The 19,836-nt window shown below is 35.2% G+C and overlaps 1 protein-coding gene across 2 annotated transcripts; it reads right to left on the bottom strand.

The window, feature by feature from the left end:
- Positions 1 to 581: 581 nt before the first annotated feature.
- LOC110816431 (synaptotagmin-1-like) lies at positions 582 to 15,286 on the bottom strand. Of its 2 annotated transcripts, none has more exons than XM_022044624.2 (12): positions 14,788 to 15,286; positions 14,042 to 14,140; positions 13,895 to 13,945; positions 13,665 to 13,788; positions 12,235 to 12,353; positions 12,031 to 12,132; positions 11,119 to 11,193; positions 10,027 to 10,103; positions 9,688 to 9,934; positions 9,258 to 9,608; positions 8,708 to 8,839; positions 582 to 986 (listed from the first exon to the last, which is right to left on the bottom strand). In XM_022044624.2, the coding sequence occupies exons 1-12, from the start codon at positions 14,896 to 14,898 to the stop codon at positions 855 to 857; spliced, it is 1,620 nt and encodes a 539-aa protein (XP_021900316.2). In that variant the 5' UTR covers positions 14,899 to 15,286; the 3' UTR covers positions 582 to 854. The 2 variants fall into 2 exon arrangements, with proteins under 2 accessions (XP_021900316.2, XP_088078049.1); XM_088221923.1 differs by lacking the exon at positions 14,788 to 15,286 and adding an exon at positions 14,496 to 14,586.
- Positions 15,287 to 19,836: the final 4,550 nt, after the last annotated feature.

A 19,836-nucleotide genomic window follows, 5' to 3' on the forward strand; every position in this document is an offset into this window, starting at 1 on the left:
TATAGGATAGACTGAGGTCATGAAGAGTTGAAAACTAACAGGAAGCCAAATTTACAAAGATATATAAAAAAGGCTTTCTGTTCAAAATTTAATTTTATAAAATACTTTATTAATAAATTTTAACGTCAGTGGGTATTTAATCAATTTATTTATGTATTTTTATTAATTTATATTTATAATTATTTTGACTTGATAAAAAGGAGATGATTCCATACCATTATATGTTTGTTATCGAATCATCCTCTAAATTGTATGAAAAATTTATATTCTATTAAATTTATAAATAAACATTCTCTTGTTCTCACATATTAATACACTTTTCACACTTTATATTTTTTAAAAAAAATATTATTATTTTTACTACATTAAAATAACTAAAAAAATTTAAGTAGACTAACGTGGGTTATTTGTTAAAATTTAATTTACAAAGAGAAGATGTTACATCTTTTATTTTCTTTATACGTACAATTCTGAGTGCCTCAAATTCCTAAAAGAAAACCTTTCAAACCATCCCCATCCTTCACGCAATGAGTCCCTCAAATTAAAAAAAAAACAGTAATAAAATAAAACAAAAAGGCAAATGAAACAACACATGATATGATAAAATCTCCGTGGGACACAGTATGCACAATGTATTCACCTTAATGAAAACAAGCCAAGACCTGACAAGAGTGAGCAATGTAGAAACTTCAGAATTACAATCAAATTCCATTTTTGCATACAGAATTATTGATACAATCATGTACAGAAACCACAAATTTTCGTTTTTAATGCCAGATGGAAAACCTATGAAACATTCTTCATTTCCCTGCACTACCCTGGAGCGATGCAGAATCGGATGGAAAAAATAAAGATCATGACGAAGTTCTCCACTGCAGTTCAATTTGGATCTTCCCATTCTTCGAGTCTATAAGATGATACTTCTCATTGGTACGCTTGTTGCTAACGACATCTGAAAGATTGATGTCGACATAGCCAAGAGATTCCTGATTGCAAAATCAAACCAGTTTCAGTCACATTCAACAATGCAAATTATAAAACCATAAGTTGGTAAAGGGCAAAACAAGCTATTAACATACAACTATGATTAACCGGACTATTTTTTATCAACTTAAGTTTTTAACCTCTGTAATAAGCGACTCTTAACATATTTGATATTAGATCTTCATCCCTGTTAATTAATTTCGGTACAACGTAAAGGACAGCAGCTTCATTTCTAACTATTAATTTAGGCACAAGATGTTGCATGGGACAACAACAAAAAAAAGAAAAGGAAAGACTTAGGCACAAGATGTAGGAAGGACTTGCCCGATTTGGCCTAACAGGCTTTTACCTGAGGAGTCAACTTATATATATATATATATATATATATTAAACATTATCATTTCCTACCAGTTTAAAGTTGATTTTCCGAAAAAATTGTTTCAACTCCATTTAAAGCAGGCAATAAAAGATACTTGGTATTGAGATATTTGTTATTCCTTTTTCATTGAGATAAGTAAAACCTCTGCAGCCTCTAGCTGCTGCTTTATTAAGCATGTTAAGTTCGTAAATTTTGAAGGACTACTTTCAAAATAAAGGGCCATAATTATGTATATACATTATCCATTATTGTAAAGGGGTAAACATATTCTTATCTGTGTCATAATTTATAAATAGCACGTACATTTCATGAATAAAATCACCATCAGTATTTTTTTTTCATACTTGTTCACATTGTACTTGAACAAGTATGGGAAAAGTTGAAATCCATGAAACGTAGATGCTATTTGTATTATTAAAAAGTAGAGTTCTAGTCTACACAAACATGCACATTTCTACTCTTACAAAACTTAGGTTGTATAATCCTAATAGTAAAAAGAAAAATAATGTATCACTCATGTACGTTTCTACTCTAACAAAACTTAGGTTGTATAATCCTAATAGTAAAAAAAAAAACATAATGTTAGTGATACACAAATTGTAATAGAGATGAAAATTTATCCATCTACTCCCTTCTCCCTTCCCCCAAAGTTGCGCGGAGTAACACACAAAGATTGGATCTCAAATAACTGAACCTTGCCAAGACAAGACCTTAAGTGAAAATATTAGCTAACTAATTTTGATTGTCAATATATCGTACTATTAACTGTCCTGCTTGTACTCTTGCTCAAACAAAATGAATATCTATATTCATATATGCTTAGGACGATCATAATTAATCAGATTAGAAATCATACAAGTTGCGTTGATTTTATCACATAGGAGGTTTAGACGAAGCTAATGAAGCTCCCAGCTCATCTTTTATAACCAAGATGTGTCAGAAACTACCTCAGTACTAAAACGGGAAATTGTAGTCTGCTTCTTGAAACACCAAGATATGATATTGGTACAAGAAAAAAAAATGCAATAACCCATAGTAAACTGTCAGGTATGAGAACATCCTGCCCAATCTACACCCAAATATCCAACCAATCGCATAGGGGAATTAGAGTAAAGTTGAAGACCATAACAGAGAGGACCCCCTATAGAGTGCAATATACATTTTACAACTGAAAATAGCCGTGATGAGGTTAATGTGTATGTCAGCAAGCTTAATTGACAGCAAAGGAAATCTCACGGCATGTCAAGGCAACATATTACAATGCTCCAACGATATTAAGGTATGAAGTAATATCTGAATGTATAGCACTAGAGCTTTTACCAATATGATCACAGGACTAAACAGGAGTACATACAGGCTTACAGTCCTCCATACCATGTCGATGCAATAAATTCATAGCATGCTTGCTTTGGTCAAGAAGAAGTCCCTCCTTACCATGAGAGACTTGAATGCCCAAAAAGAATGGAAGGTACCAAACCGGTCACTGAAAACTACTTTTCTAAATTCACAAGAAAAGAGTTTAGCAAATTGCTGGAAGAAGCAGTTAGAATAATTTGATCAACATATAACAAAACCATAGCCATATGAGAACCATGCTTGTAGACAAACATATGACTTGAGGTGAAGCCTTGAGTAGTAAAAAAAGATGAAAAGCATTGAGACCAAGCTCGGGGGGTTTGTTTTAGTTCATAAATAATTTTGTTCAGTTTACAGACATATAAAGGATATTTTAAGTTTTCAAATCCCAGAGACTGTTTCATGTAAACTTCGTCTTTGATAACACCATGGACAAATCATGGAGAGAGCATTCTTGACGCCAAGTTAATGAATTGGCCAGTATGAGAAAGGACAATGGATACAAACAGTACAAACTGTAGAAAGCTTAACAACTGGACTAATAAGTTTCATCATCATCGACATCAGGTTGTTGTTGAAAACCTTGAGCAACTAATCGGGCTTTATAACACTCCAAAGAACTATCAACTTTTTGTTTGACCTTGTAGACCTAGTGACATCCAACAATATTAGCACCAAGTGGTGGAGGTACAAGTTACCACATATCATTAGCGAGAAAAGCATCAAACTTAGTTGCCATCACTTGTCCCCATTGAGAAAAACTGCTAGCTTCTGAATAAGAATTAGGTCTTCCAAGAAAAACGGAGGGAGACGACAGCAGCAGCATAAAAGCTATTCTTGATTTCAGGCTTAAGATGGTCTGTGCGGCTTCTAGTCAATATTGAATCAGAATGAGGAACAGAAAAACTGGAAGAAGTAGGCTTAAAAGTATTAGAAAGTACTACACTAGTAGTGGTTGGTGATGTCTGAGTGGCAGATTTCATCTTCCTGCGAAAGTAGGTAATAAGAGGTTTCGTTTAGAGACTGTCAATTGTGATGCTGAACATGTTGTTGATGACTGGAGATGACAAATAGCCTCAGGAGTGGAAGAGACCGCGGAATTGAGAGGTGAACCAAAGACACTAGTCGATGATGAGGGTGAGAGAGTAACAGGATCTTTGGCATAGTAAAAATCTTGCTCACAGAATACAACATGCCAGGAAATGATAACCTTTTGAATCGCAACATCAAAGCAACAATAACCTTTGAGACTGTCTGAATATCCAATAAAAACACTTTTTGTAGATCGAGGACTCAATTTATCAGTAGACTGAAAAAATAAGTTTGGGTAACATGTACAGCCAAACACGCGCAAATAATCATATATAGGCTGCTTATTATACAGAAGCTTGAATGGAGTCAAATTTTGAATAAAAGAGGAAGGCAACCTGTTGATAAGATGGACAACAGTCTTAAAAGCTTCTACCCAAAAATTGGGTGGCAGAGAGCCTTGAAAAAGTAGTGCACAGACCATATTGACAACGATTCTGTGCATACATTCAGTCATACCATTCTTTTGTGGAGTATAAAGACATGACTGACAATCTGATATGCATGCCACTGCCTCGAGCAAAAGTCTCAAATTTAGTGTTGACAAATTCAACACCACCATCACATTGAAATTGTTTAATTTTGCACCCAATTTGAGTGCATGCATAATAATAAAGGTTGACAAAAATGTCAGACTAGAGATTTTCTTTGTATAGGAAATACCAGCATGAAGTGAGAGTATTCATCTAGGAATAAAACATAATATCAACAGCCAAAAAATGAAAGAGTACGAGAAGTCCAAATATCTGAATATATTATTGAAAATAATTCATTAACATGAATAGAAGACTCAAGAAAGAGCACGTGAAGTCCAAATATCTGAATGTATTATTGAAAATAATTCATTAACATGAATAGAAGACTCAAGGAAGAGTACGAGAAGTCCAAAAAAAGCCTAATGCTTTGCTTTCCAAAACAAGACTCACAATTAACAGAATTAATTTTAGAAATTATAAAGGGTTAACGAGACAATTTTTAGGTCTAGATAAAACAAAAGAATTGCAATGTCCCAAAGATGATGCCAAAGCTTGAGATTTGACTAAGTAGTGACATAGGATGGATGAATGGAAACAAGAAAAAATAAGATTGAAGCAGGAAGGGAATATAAATTGCCTGCGCACTTAAGAATAAATGTCTAAGTTTGAGGTCCTTGATATAGAAATCAAAAGGATCAAATTCTATTAAACAAGAGTTATTTTTTATGAAACGTTTAACAAAGATGAGATTGGCAGTAAGAGAGGGCACAACAAACACATTGTTTAAGTGAAATTGTTGATAAGAACAATTTTAAACAGAAGAACCAATGTGAGACACATTATGGATAGACCCATCTCCAAAGTAGAGATGGCAACAGGCCAGGTTCCAGGTGGGTTTAACGAAACTCAAGCCCTATTCGGTCACAAATAATTGAAACCTGAGCATGCTCCAGATCTGGGGAAAGTTGATAAAAAATGCATTTTATTTGCACCATCTGTGTTTGGGGTTAAACAATTCCACCCCACCCCACCGCAACTGTTTCTCCTTCCTCTCAATCAGTGGTGCAGAAAAGCTTCTGTGAGAAGCATTTAGAGCCGCAACGACATACAGTTAGATATTATATATTATATATATACTTCTATATACATATATAGCTTTATAAACACACACACATACAGTTTATATGTAATAATTAAGAGTGGCATTTTGAGTTGGTGTATTACAATATTAATAACATAATTTTTATAGCTCTAATTAAACATTTAGAATATATAATATTTTTATATATAGGTAGGTCGGGTTCGGACGAATTTTTACCTTCAAACTTGCCCCCGCCCTAGTTTGACAACAACTAAAACCTGTTCTGGACTGTCCTGCTTCGATTCAATTTCGGTTAAAATCTGGGCACGGATATTTGTGGTTTTTTTAAATAAAAAGTGTGTAGGACATGGATATATGGGTATCGATTCAGTTTGACAAGTCATAAGTTTTTTTGCCATCTCTCCTTTAAATATGGATTTACGAGTATTTGTGGGAGAAGAAGTTGACAATCAGGAAGTTTCATGGGACTAGCAGAGTTGAAGAGCAGAGAACTACCTATAAATTGAATTGTTTGAGTCAAGGACTGTAAGGAGACCTGCTTTAACAATGAGGGACATTCTTGAGCAGTATGATTATATCCCAGACAAAATTGACACTGAAAACTATAACGATCCCAGAAAAAATGGCTGGAAACAAGGAAACAAAAAAGGTGCAAAAAGGTGAAAATGAGCAGGAGCACATGGGATTGTGACGGGTGCATGAAAAAGACTGTGGAACCGTCCACAAAGGAGAACGCGAACTTAGGCTTTACGCCAGGAGACCCAAACACATGTTTTACTCCTGTTAAAGGAATACGTCATAACCAAAGCCATAGGATTATCTGTTGATTGGGGATGAAATCTTGACCGTCCGATCCTCAGCTGGGGACACATGAACATCTATCGGCAAGGATATTTTAGTTTGCAACGTTAGGATTTTTTGAGCGAGACAGATTCATTCTATCAACTAGTGTTCTTTCTGGTGGCTCCCAGGTTTTCCCAGGAGGGTACATTCAGGGTATTTTTTAGCCATTTTCTTGTACATAATCTCACACTTTCGAAGATGTAGGCATGGAATGAATTATTGGGGTATATTTTCATCATCTCCCTGAGATTTTCTATCTCTCTCTCACGCTTTCTCTATTTCTATCCTCTCAGTATTCAATTCTCTCTCAAATCCTTCTGTTCTCTTCCAATCTCCATCTCTATTTCTCTCGCTCTTTTTATCTAAAACCCAAAACACATACCTCCATATCAAAACCAGGTACCAGGGTCCAGACAAAAACCTGGGGAGAAGTCATTTGAATGTTGGGCTTCAGGAGAGTGGCCTAGAATTCACCGTGAAAATTGTTGATAAAAACCAGAAAACAGATGAAAAGTTTGATTGCAATCTCTGCCACATGGTCAACTGCATCCCCTGTATTAAAAGAAAACTACCTAATTAAAAGAAAACTACCCCCTACCAACTTGAGGAGTTCGGTTCATGGTAAGACGATTGCTGAGAACTGTTTTTGGCATCAAAGACAGAGGAATTTGCTGTCAAGGTAAATCTTTTTTGATGTTGTGCAAGTCGAACCTCTTAGAGATATGGCGCAGTCCAAAGTTCAATAAGAGGAGGGTAGCGGTTTCTTGGTGAGGCTGATGACAATATTTTCATAATCAATGGGAGGACTCCAGGATTTGAATAACCAGATCATCTTCAGAGACCTCATGACCGATTGAAACTAGAGAGTCAAACAGAGTCCTCATCTTTTAGAGATTTACATCAATTTATGTATCAGATTTAGAAGTACTATAAAATTCTGATTTGATTTGGAGAAGACAAGCAAGAGCATGATCTTTAAACAACCGTTCAATGCTACGCTAGGTGTCTCGAGCAATGAGAGAGACATTGGGCTTAAGAAGACTTCGAAGGATGTTGGAAGAGAGTTGCTCAGATCCATGAAAGAACTAGAGCATCAACTTGCTTCCATAAGATAGCATCTGGATTGGGTACCTGTTTCCCGTAATCGAAGAGAGTTTCAACCGGACATGTACTACTACGATCAATGTGTTTATGAACATTGTAGCCTTTGGGATAAAGAGCAATTTCCAGGCTAAATAATTAATGAAATCAAGTTGCTCATTAACATAATTCTTGATATTAGAAACTCAAAAAGAATGGTGAAAGCACGAGAAAGTTGAAGTAAAGAGGAAGAAGATGAATCAGCTACAGTGGAGGAAGAAGAGAATCTCATCTTTAGTAAATGAGGGTGGCAGAGGATGAGAGGAGAAGAAATTGAGGCAACCTCAGCAACTGTCACTTAAAATTTTCTGGGCAGCTGGTCAAAATTCAATGGTGCATAGATGGGCAGAGGAGAGAGAGGCAGCAGGTCGCAAAGAACAAAAGCTGCTGTTCAGGTGTCGAAAAAAGAAGCTGTCAGCTAGCAGCAGTGCACAGCCTGTGGAGGAATTGCGGTTCCAACAGCAAAACAGAGGTGCATAAAACAGCAGCTAACTGACAATCACAAAGGCACAAACTTTGCTTTGCTGTGACAGACAGTCGATCAATCAGGGAGACGCCATTAACAGAAAAGCAGATTGTGCAGTTGCTATTCTGGTCCTGGCAGAGAAGAGAAATTGGTGCCTGAGGAGAGAGATGCTTGCAGAGAGAGGTCGTCTGTTATAATGTTGATCTTGCTGTGAAAGAGAGAAAGAGAGTGATGCAAAACAGAGGCTGGTGTTGGTGCAGGAGAGAGAAACTGATGATGATAGCATGGCAGAGAAGCGAGATAATTGCAACTGAGCAGATAAAAGCTGGTCAGGAAATACTGAAATTGAGAGAGCAAGTGGGTCAAAGTGTCATGTAGTTGAGAGAGGAAGCCGGCTGCATCTCTGGATTAGAACTAAATAATACTTTTTCTTGAAGACTAAAACTAACAAACAATAGGAAGCTTGAAAAGAAATATTTGTAATATGGCTCCGGTACCATGAACAAGTATGAAAACTATTGAAGTTGATTTTATTCATGAAACATATATGCTATTTATAATCTTACAAAGTAGAGTTCTGGTCTATATGAACATGTAGATTTCTGGTATAATAAGACTTAGGTTATATCATAATGTTAGTGATCCACAAAGCATAATACAGAGGAAATTTTATCCCTTTAGTACTAAACCCAAAAATTTCAAGCCACACCAATTTTTTAATCCACAAGATCTTTTATTTGCTTAGATAACTCTTGCCAGTGCCAAACACTTAACTTCAGTAGATAGAAATAGAAGCAAAATGTTCTGCACAAACAGTTTATAAGTGACAATGATGTGAGTACAGTGGTTAAAACAATATAATGCAGTCATACCTTCGGATGCAGCAAGCCAATTCTTGATGAGGTGCTCATGACTTCCACATGTATTTTGTCCTTAGTAGGAGGCTCCTCCAGCATAAATGTGAACTCCTCTTCCCACCTGGGATCTCTGTTCTTCTTCACTTGCTACACCACCATGAAAAAAATTATTCTCAAGATATGACCAACACATTTAAAAGACTACAGCCAAATGAGGTATGGCATTTGTGAAAGACATTTCTTATTCTGCCAAATTTCTTCTACCAGAACAGATCTAATCTTGAATAAGATAAAACATGTCAGTGCAGCAATGTTCAGCAATAGCTACTGATCATAACATAGAATGGAAGGAATCCCAAAAAAGATATTTTCAGAAAATGAAAGTTGAGACTCTTCCAGGTTATCAAAGTAAATTTTCAATAACCATGGAACTCTCATTAACTTGCCATATGGTGAAAGCAGAATATAAGTTCTGAGGGAACAACTTAAGATCTTGCAAGACAAGAAGAGGAAATACTTAAGAAATCACCAGAAGAAAATGCATTCGCCAGTGTTTATGATATACCTTAGTTCTTCTCTCCTCCCCTCTAAACAGCAGCTTTACTTGTGGATTTGTATGGTGCTTCCCTTCAAGGTCTTGACCTTCATGAACTATAACTACAAGCAAACCACCATCAGGAGGTGTACCTTCAGGAGCCTTCTGCACCGTCTGTGACTCCTCAAAACCTTTTGGTATTTCATCCTCTTTGAAAGGTTTATACATTAATTCCACTTCCAGCTGACCACGTGATTTATCGTTTTGAGGATCATTTAAATCCATGTTTTTAAGGAGATCAAGGAGGATAACTTTAGGCTCCTCAGGGGTCAGATCTTTCAGAGGCACCACATTCATGCCCATCTTATCATGTTTACCAACCTGAGAAAACAGGAAAAAGTTAAACAACAGGGAAACAAAAAAGGGTGATATTTTACCCAATAAAAGTGGAATAACAAACCTGCTCCCAATCATAAACACTAAACTCGAGAGTTTGTGTACTCGGATCTTTAACCACAAAATTAAATTCCTCATTCCACTCAGGATTCAAGTTCTTGTGCTTTACAGTGGTTTTCTTTGATGGAAGCTTATCATCAGTGAGCTTTATTTTCACATACGGGTCTGATGCACCCAGAAGATCTTTCTTTTTCAACTTCATTGCCCTCAGAACCTTCACATGAAGAATGCCAACAGGTCTTCTGTAAGCTCTGCATATCCCAATTGTATTTTGTCAACAAAAAACGCAACAAGTTTAATCAGGACCACATAATATAATGTCAAGATTAAGGTTGAAAAATACTTCGCCGGGTCCAAAATTGGTACTTCTAGTGTTTTGGGCCACAAGTACATGTTGGCAACCTGATCTTTAATAAGTTCCTGACATTAGTAAGAAAAGACATAAGATACTTTTTAAAAAAAGCCAGCTAAGTTCACAATGAAAATAAGTAATTGGATGCTATAATGGAAAGGGGAGAGAAAATTGGCAACTCTTCCTATAGAAAGTTTTGAGCTTCAAGAAATTAAAATTCTAAGCCAGCTCTCACAACTTTGACCAGATGATCAAGTTGCAACCTCAACCAAAGATGCCAAAACTTAATACAACATAAAAATGACAAAAGTATTTGATTAGTTGAGAAAGAAAAGACAAAGAAATACTCAATGTAACACTAAAATGCAGTCTAATATCTACTAATACCATTGCTAGCAATCAAATCAAAATTTTTTGCTCTAGGGATAACACCTTCCACAACACTTGAACCTAGAAGAAGTGTTAGGTAGTGATGGCCACCGAACTATATGCCAGGGTCAAACATAGAGAACACATTCAGGCTACAGACTGCCAGCAAGAGAAGTAGAAAGAATCAAAAGACTCGAAACCACATAAACATCGACATGTTCAACCCACTGGACAGTTCAAGCATTTGCACAATGATCCCAACAAAACAGGCCATCCAACTTCATGCGCCTATGGACATTGAGCTCCTTTTGTTTTCAATTGAAATGTCATCACACGTTATACATTTCACTTGAAAACATAAACAGGCCATCCTTCAAATCATCAATCCATCCTTTAATGTGTAAAGACTTATTTATAAAAAAAAAGAAGGAAAAAAAAAATGTGTAAAGACAGAAGTCATCCAGGGTCATTTTGCAAAACAGCTTATCTTTTTTCTCTTCCAAAGAATATAATTCACTGCTGGAATTTAAAACATTAACAAATTGAACAAAACAAGGAGCCATGTAGCACAAAATAGGGGGACAATATGATTATTTTAAGTTGAAAACTCAGTCTATCTGATATTAGGGCTCAAATTATACCAATTCATCCAAGGCTAGAAAATCGAATTCTAGGATTATCAGGATGAGAAAGCAGAAGAAGATCAAAACATACCTGGACGAATCTGTAAAGGCCAGGTATTGACATAAGATCAGCGCCGATAAGCTTCAGTCCAAAGTCCACATGTGGCTACAAGTCAGAAGAACAACAATCAAAACAACACATCTGCATGAAGAGTTGGAATGACTAACTCAATGTTAACCCAACACCTCCAAATTTAATGTGGCAGGATATAGAATTAAAAATTTGTAATTAGATTTTCTGTTTATTGAACTTTTAAAAAAATAAATTTAAAAGAATTTTAACAGGAAATTAAATACAAATCAGTCCAATAAAAGTAAAAAAAATCAATTATGAAAATTGACTATGATTCTGCTTTATTGGGAGATTTCCTTACAGATACTGAAAATATGCAATTAAATTTTTTGTTTTCTGGATCTTTATTCATAATATTTAATTTATAACAGCTAGATATATATATAAGAGAATATTAAATTGAATTTTTATTCATACTACTTAATTTACGACAACTAGATATATAGGAGAAGATTAGAGAGAGTTTTTTTAATAGAAAACTGAGTAAAACTTAATCCCATAAAAGGAAAAGATCTTCCAAATATGGAAGTAGACTATGATTCTGCTTTATATGGAAATTTTCTTGAAGATACCAATCTGTAAAAGAATTGGACTTCTACAGTTATATCTCTTCCAAACTTACAAGGTAAAAAGAGAAAAAAAAAATCAATCTTCCATGTCACTAGACAACAGTTTATCTTGGCATTATGGTTTAGCACAGAACACCTATTACATTTCTGTTTTGAAATTCATCATTGAACAAGATGCCCGATCACCAGGCCAAGTCTTTAATCTCTGGGAAGGTCATCCACACATCAAAGCATCAATTTAACAAAGTGCAGATAAGTCCTAGCTACAACATTATATCCCGTCATTTCAAATACCACAAACCTTTTCCATGAGAGAGACCAGTATTTTGGCAAAACAAGGAAAGCTTGGAACCAGAGGCTTCAAAGTAATACGTGGTAAGGCAAAAACTTGCAAATCCACCACCTAAAAACAATTCAGATAAAATATTATTAATGACAGTAATTATTAAACTTATCTTCCATATACAAGTAATTTCAGTTACGTCCAGTGGAAGAATGTTATTACCTGGACTGTGGCCTTCAACCCAAATGCTTTAACTGCAATAGTTATGTTAGGATTTCCAGCCCATTTCAAGTAAGGTTCCATTATCAACTCCTTCTCATCAGTGACATAGACTTTCATGCCTGAAAAGAATAGAGTTCACAGAAAATGAAAAACAATAGGTAGGACATGTCAGGAAAAAAGTTGAATAAAGAAGCTAACTTCTTTAGTAAACAAAATATTACAAATTACTTTAACCTAAGGTAATATATTATTTCAAATTGCTGCTGGCATTTTATCTTATCTTTAAGTGAAAACACAGAAAAGAGTAACTTAAAGGAAAACTGCAGAAGGGGCTCTGCTATATGGTAATCATATAAATTACATTAGCTATTGACAGAAAAAGGATATTTATATATATATATATATATATATATCACATTGACCAAAAGCATGTTAACAAAAAGCAGGCACCAAACTACCCATTTAGAGGCCCAATGCACAGGCATCACAAATACTTAGGATACTATTAATTCAATAAATGGAAATAGAACAGAAAAGCTTAATGCACAAGTACTATATTTTTCAGATTATTATGCCAGATCTAAAATCTTTAATGATCTGCAAAGAGCAAAAATATGTGGTTAGAAGAATTTTCTCCAACAATAAGGATCGAGAAAGAAACTTTCTATGCACCATGCTCTATTAAATGTAATGAAATTAGGTTAGATATAAAATGATCCAGATCACTCTTTCTTCCTTCTTTCCATTCCCAAGCAGCAGAAATCTCTTCACAGCAGAACAACAACCAAATACAGTTACATTTTATCCCCCACCTTGCAGAAAAAGGAAGGAATGTAAAAAGTAAAGGGAGAGAGGAAATAGGAGAAGCCAAGAAATATAAATCACATGTAACACCTAAAATCCAGATTCTCATTGATGATATTCTTCACATAACACCCACTTCCCTTTCTCCCATTTCTATCAGAGTGACAATAGATACAGATTATTTGTTCATGCTACAAGACATACATCAACGAAAAAGTAGACCAAATGTTCTTCTTATTCCCACTTCCTTGTCAAAAATATGCACTGGCTAGACACCAGAGATTTTACGATTATTCACCACAAACCAGAAAACCAAGGCAATGTATGGATATAAAGGAAAAAGGGTCACAAAATTTCTCCATTGTTTACATCTTATCTAGAAAATTACCTATTTTTACTACATAAACTACATTAAACCCCATCTTTGTCCCCTCTCTTCAACAAGTTGTAAACTCAGACCACCAGTTCAAGGCCAAATAGTATTTCAAAGTAGATATTAATATAATGTTTAAGGAACAAAAGTTTGCATTTACCAGTCTTTTACTATTATTAACATGCCAAAAGAAAATTTCATCAAGATTTCATAAATATCAAGGCTATCAAAGAGAGATATTCCATTTACTAACCATGAAAGGTGGGAGGTAGAGAACCCAATGTAAGAGTCACAAATTCAACAGAATCAATTTTGTATTTGGGAATTTGCTCTGCTATTATGGGTTTTGCAATATCCTTTGCAGTCTTACAGATGGCCTACATCATAATAAGTTCAAAGAAAAACATATTCACAAATAAATAAGCAGAAGGGACAAGCTACTAAGAGAATATGAGCACAAGTATACATACATAGAAATCAAACCTTGTCAAGAAACGGCCACATGTGTTCAATAAACCTATTTAGCCAGTCTACCTTCATAGTATTAGAAGAAAAAATTGTCAGATAAGAGAATCAAGACCTAAGAGGTAAAGCAGCAAAAACTAAATGCCATAGACACCAATTACATACCCGATCAATGTCAGGATTTTTCACCCAAAGAGGTATCTCTGGAAGCATTCGCAGTAAACTCTCTGAGTCTTGATCAACTAATGGACGAATTTTAGGATCCTGACCATGCAGAGATATGAACCAAACAATTCATGATGCAAGACAAAAAACAATTCTCGAATTCTCACATCATATGGCCAGTATAAACCATTATTCACTAGCAAATTACTCACTCTGGCACATATCAAAAAACTTCAAAACAAGAAGCATAAACAAAAGGTTGAAGGGGAAAGTTTCAGTAAATGTAGCAGTCAAAAAAATTACCAGCCATTACAATTATCTCAGAAAACCTGTCAGATAGCCATCAATTCAACTGATGGAATTTCCCATTACTGACCAACCCACAATTCAATCATTTCTAATATGCTGCTTATTTAAAAACTTTTCTTCTGTTAATTCATCAGTTTCTACTTACAAAGGATCCCTCTGAAATTTTCTCCGTATCATCAAAATCCAAATGAACAATCTAATTTTCATCACCCACAGGCTCTCCACCAGAAGATAACCTACTAACAAGCCATTCGCCATAGCCGTTAACGTAATGCAATTGTAGTATGTGTTTTTCCTCGTTGCATTTCTCATCAAACAAACAATTACAAAAAAAGATAAACAAGACATTAAGCCAAACATCTACATTAATTTTTAGCTTACAAACAGTTAAGATTCGTCTGAACTGAGAGGAAAATGAATAAGAGAAAGAAGCAAACCTTAACATCACTAGGCTGAAAGTAGATGAAGAGGTAATACCCGATCACAAGCCCCGTTGAAATCCCAACTCCAAATCCACAAAAACCCAATATAGTACTCAAGAAACCCATCTCCGTTTCCTTCCTACCAGCAGAAAAACCGCCCCCACTTTTCCCAGTAACCAAACGGCCAATAAACGTAATTTTCTCGTTCTTTCCTCACCCTATTACTCAACTTCCAAGCAAACCCACCTTCAACGACCTCGTATTTTCCTCCAGAAACAATTCCTCCGGCATATCAAACAAAGAAAAATCACATAAGAAGCTAAAAAAATTAGAACACAAAATGACTATAACGTCCCTGGCCGATCTATTATCCTACGTGCTTTTGTGTGATTGACTTTTCGTGTGAGTAATCCCATTTGTAGATATCAATGCAGATAAGGAGGGAGATCTGAACATGCGTTACTTAATTTTTGCCTGCACAGGCGATTTTTCATTTTTGAGATGGAGAGTGACCGACAGGCAACGCAAAGTATAGTACAGTCACTGTCATTAATTTCATTTAATTAATAAAAAAATTTTAAAAAATCAATTAAAGACAAATTTAAATAATTACAAAGAAATATCGCTTCTTACGGTATTTAATTTCCTTATTTAAAAAAAAAAAAGAATTTAATAACACGTCAATACTTTATCCTTTCCTCTCTTGGGCACAAAGAAACAAAAAAATCAGATGAAGCGGCTTCACAGAAGCTTTAAGGTACACTTCCTTGTCACGTGGACGATCATCATCTCGCCACGTATGAAACTTCTCAGGTGTTGGGCGCACCTGATTATTAAACAGGAATGACGTGAGACTCAGGTGACTTAAATTGCCGACAGTATAATGTCAAGTACCGAAAATGCCCATATCTGCTGAAAGCGCAACAACTTTCTAAAGGGGGTTTATTGTCCTTTCAGATCACTGAAGGATCATTCTTTGTTTCTACTTTTGGATTTTTTTTTTTCTCTCCAATGTTTTATTTTCAGTTTTATGAAATTTTTATTTTGTTTAAATTCTCTATGAAGTCATATTTCCATGCTCAACAAAGCACTTGATGCATAATTATTTGACCGCGTAAATTATATATTATAATATTCTCCATTAAAATTATATATATAAAATTAAATATCAATATTTGATTTCAAAAAAAATAAAGATTAATATTATCATATTTAACCACATTAATATGTATTAATTAATGTTTTTAAAGTTATTTAAATTTTATTTATTTTTAGGCAAATTACACTTTGCTCATTAAAAGTTAGAGCATTACATTTAAAATTCATCAATTTTAAAATTAAAAATACATTTTAATCTACAAGTTATTAATTTTTTTTTTCATTCTTTTTACGAATGACATTCGGTATAAAAATATGTATAAAATATAAAAATTATATAATAAAAAATACAAAATTATAATTAAAATAATAAATAAAAAATAAGTTGATATATGTATTATTTGTACGTTTCAATAATTAATTTATACAACTCCAATATAATTAATAATGACAATAATTATAACATTACGTAAAATATTATTTTATATTTAAATATTTTAAAAATAAAGTTAAACTATGATATTATTTAAATGAATAAATTATTCAAACAATTCATACTATTATAATTATTATTATCGAATTTCATTATTATGAGTTAAATTTATTTTTTTACTGTAGTATTTTGTGTTTTGACAAATTAATTTCGATCAATAATTTTTTATATAATATTATTATTTTCATAAATTTAATTATTTTGATATATTTTTAGTATAAAAATACAAAATTTAAATAAAAAATTTAAAAATAAAAAGATAAAATTACATCTATAGAGAATAGAGCGCGGAGATTCAAACTTCATTTTTTTTAAATAAATAAAATATTATATTTAATTATTAACTAATAATGATTATTTTAATTAAAATAAATTTTATTTTGAAATTATTTAAAAGAATAATAGTCAAAGACAAGTATGATATAATAAATATTCCTAGCTATGATTTATTTTAACATGGTCATATTTACAAATTAATATATTTACCGTAAATCTCATTTTTCTTACTTTTTAAATTTTAAATAATTTATTAAAAAAGTTTTCAAACATTTAAGTTAGGAAAACATATTCTTGAGCTACTAAATGAAATACTAAAACTTAAAACAAAATATATTATAATAAAAAGAAATATATAAACTTCAATATTCGAGCTCAATTTTATTTCTCTTTGCCTTAGTAATTTCATTTCACTTGACTATCTAAAAGTTTATTTTCTCTCCTTAAACTATATAAAACATAGAAAATCATAATATCTACAATTTTATGAATTTAAACTGCTATGTAAAATTTAATAAAATTAAAATAATAGAGTTAAAGTTAAAATATAATACGTGCGATCTTATTATTTTAAATTACTATGTAAAAGTTTGTCAATTACATGTAACGCTCCGTTTTTTTTTCTTAATGGCGTAAGCTAAGACAATTCAACGGCCATATATGAACGCATCATTCCAAATCCACCACAAACATAGAAACCTTACCGCAATCTATTATTCAAAGTCACAATAAACATGTAACCCTACATGTAATATTACAGTGAAGGATAATCTCACAGACTCTCAACAGACACACTATCTACCATATTACTAGTTATTACACACTCAATCATGCCAAATAACGAAAACATTATTGTCATGTTCCTCTATCCACTAGGCTCGGAAATCAGCAACTCCAATCCCGACTCCATCCCTACTTCATCTGTAAATAATAAGGAGTGAGTATATACAACTCAGTACAGTAAAAATTAAGTTATAAGCATCATATACAATAATAGGGAACTCAGGGGTCCTATATGTACTCCACCTACTCAACCTAATACTTATCCTTCGTAATTTAAAAATTATGCATGTTAATTGTGACCGCCCATCGACGTTCCCTAACCGTACAAATACTCTCTCCCGTCACTAGTATCAGCGATCACCAATAAACCGTCTATCTCACGACCCCTAATAGGCCACACATATACACACATACCATTCTCACCCGTCACCAGTATCGGCGCTCACCAATAAACTGCCTATCTCTCGACCCCTAATAAGCTACACACACACACAGATTCCATTCTCACCCGTCACCAGTATCGGCGACCACCAATAAACCGCCTATCCCTCAACCCCTAATAGACCACACACACACACAGATACCATTCTCACCCGTCACCAGTATCGGCTCTCACTAATAAACCGATTATCTCTCGACCCTTAATAGGCAACACACACACACAGATTCCATTCTCACCTGTCACCAGTATCGGCGACCACCAATAAACCGCCTACCCCTCGATCCCTAATAGGCCACACACACACAGATACCATTATCACCCGTCACCAGATCGGCGCTCACCAATAAACTGCCTATCTCTCGACCCTTAATAGGCCACACACACACAGAGATTCCATTTTCACCCGTCACCAGTATCGGCGACCACCAATAAACTGCCTATCCATCGACCTCTAATAGGTCACGCACACACCCAAATACCATTCTTTTCCGTCACCAATATCGGTGACCAAACCCCTTCCCGTCGGAGTCTCCCGACCATCACCACCATTGGCGATCAACTTACTTTTTATAGGTAGTGACCACCAATATCGGCGTCCCCTAATGTTACCAACTCAAAGACCCTACTATCCCGTACTCGCTCCACCATGTTATCCTGAGACTCTCCTATTCCTTTACCCGGTATACCAACCCAACACACATCTCCTCCTAGAACACACACTAACATTTCACACACACGCTGGTAATGTTCCCTCGCCAACCATTACATTTACAGCAGCTATACCAACCTATATACAACCCACACCCTCACACCACACAACTACCAACACGCCCTTATCCCGATACCTTAAACCATGCCTTATTGGCCTTTATTTTCCATTCCCAAATTTCTAGCATATACACTCTCCTCTCCTTCTATATATACCTCTTCCTACGGTCATACCGCATTTCTCCTCTTACCCGAATCTCTTCCCACACACCAAACTCATCTTTCTCCCTCCTTCCACTGTCCACTCTAAAGACCCCTTGCAAAATCATGAACTCTACTCTATTTTACATAACTCACACCACCACTTTCCTTCTTCTTCTACCTTCCATGGCCTATTCAAAATATCACAACTCACACACTCACAATCACAACTCTCATCTCTCTCACATAACATTCACCAACTTTCTTCTTCCTTATCTCTCCTCTCGCAGCCTCCTCCGTGCACCCCGCTCGCACACACACAACGTCACCTCGCCCTCACGGATCTCACTCACTCACCGACCTCCTTATTCACTCTTTCCTCCCGCGGCCTTCACCATGTACTCACACTCATGTTACACAAAATAACCACACTCTCTCACGGATCTCTCCCACTCTCCAATCACACACTCACAATCACAACTCTCATCTCTCTCACAGAATAGTCACCAACTTCCTTATTCCTTCTCTCTCCTCCCGCGGCCTCCTCCGTGCACCCCGCTCGTACACACACAACGTCACCTCGCCCTCACGGATCTCACCCACTCACCGATCTCCTCTTTCACTCTCTCCTCCCGCGGCCTTCACCATGTACTCACACTCATGTTACATAAAATAACCACACTTTCTCACATATCTCTCCCATTCTCCAACGTCTTCATTCTCTCTCTTCCTGCGGCCTCCTTCGTGAGCACCTCTATGATTCCACCTGCCATCCACAACCGCTTGTCTCTACCTCGTAGTCTATTGCTCTACATACTAAACGGGACCTAGATTTCTCAACTTAAGATCACATATTCGAAATCACTCCACATCTATACAAGAACTCAACCGTACCTCCCGTCTCCATTTTTCTCCTTCTCTTGGCTTGCTCCGTCACCGTCCTCTGTCTCCTCCTCTCTCTCTTCTCGCTCCTCTCCGCTCCGACTATTCTCTCTATCTCTCTCGAACCTTCTCTTTCCCATGATCTCTCTTATCTCTTTTATTTCTTTTCCTCCCTTTTTTT

The sequence above is a fragment of the Carica papaya genome, chromosome 6 (assembly GCF_054855325.1).
Source record: "Carica papaya isolate Zhongbai chromosome 6, ASM5485532v1, whole genome shotgun sequence".
Classification (NCBI taxonomy): domain Eukaryota; kingdom Viridiplantae; phylum Streptophyta; class Magnoliopsida; order Brassicales; family Caricaceae; genus Carica; species Carica papaya.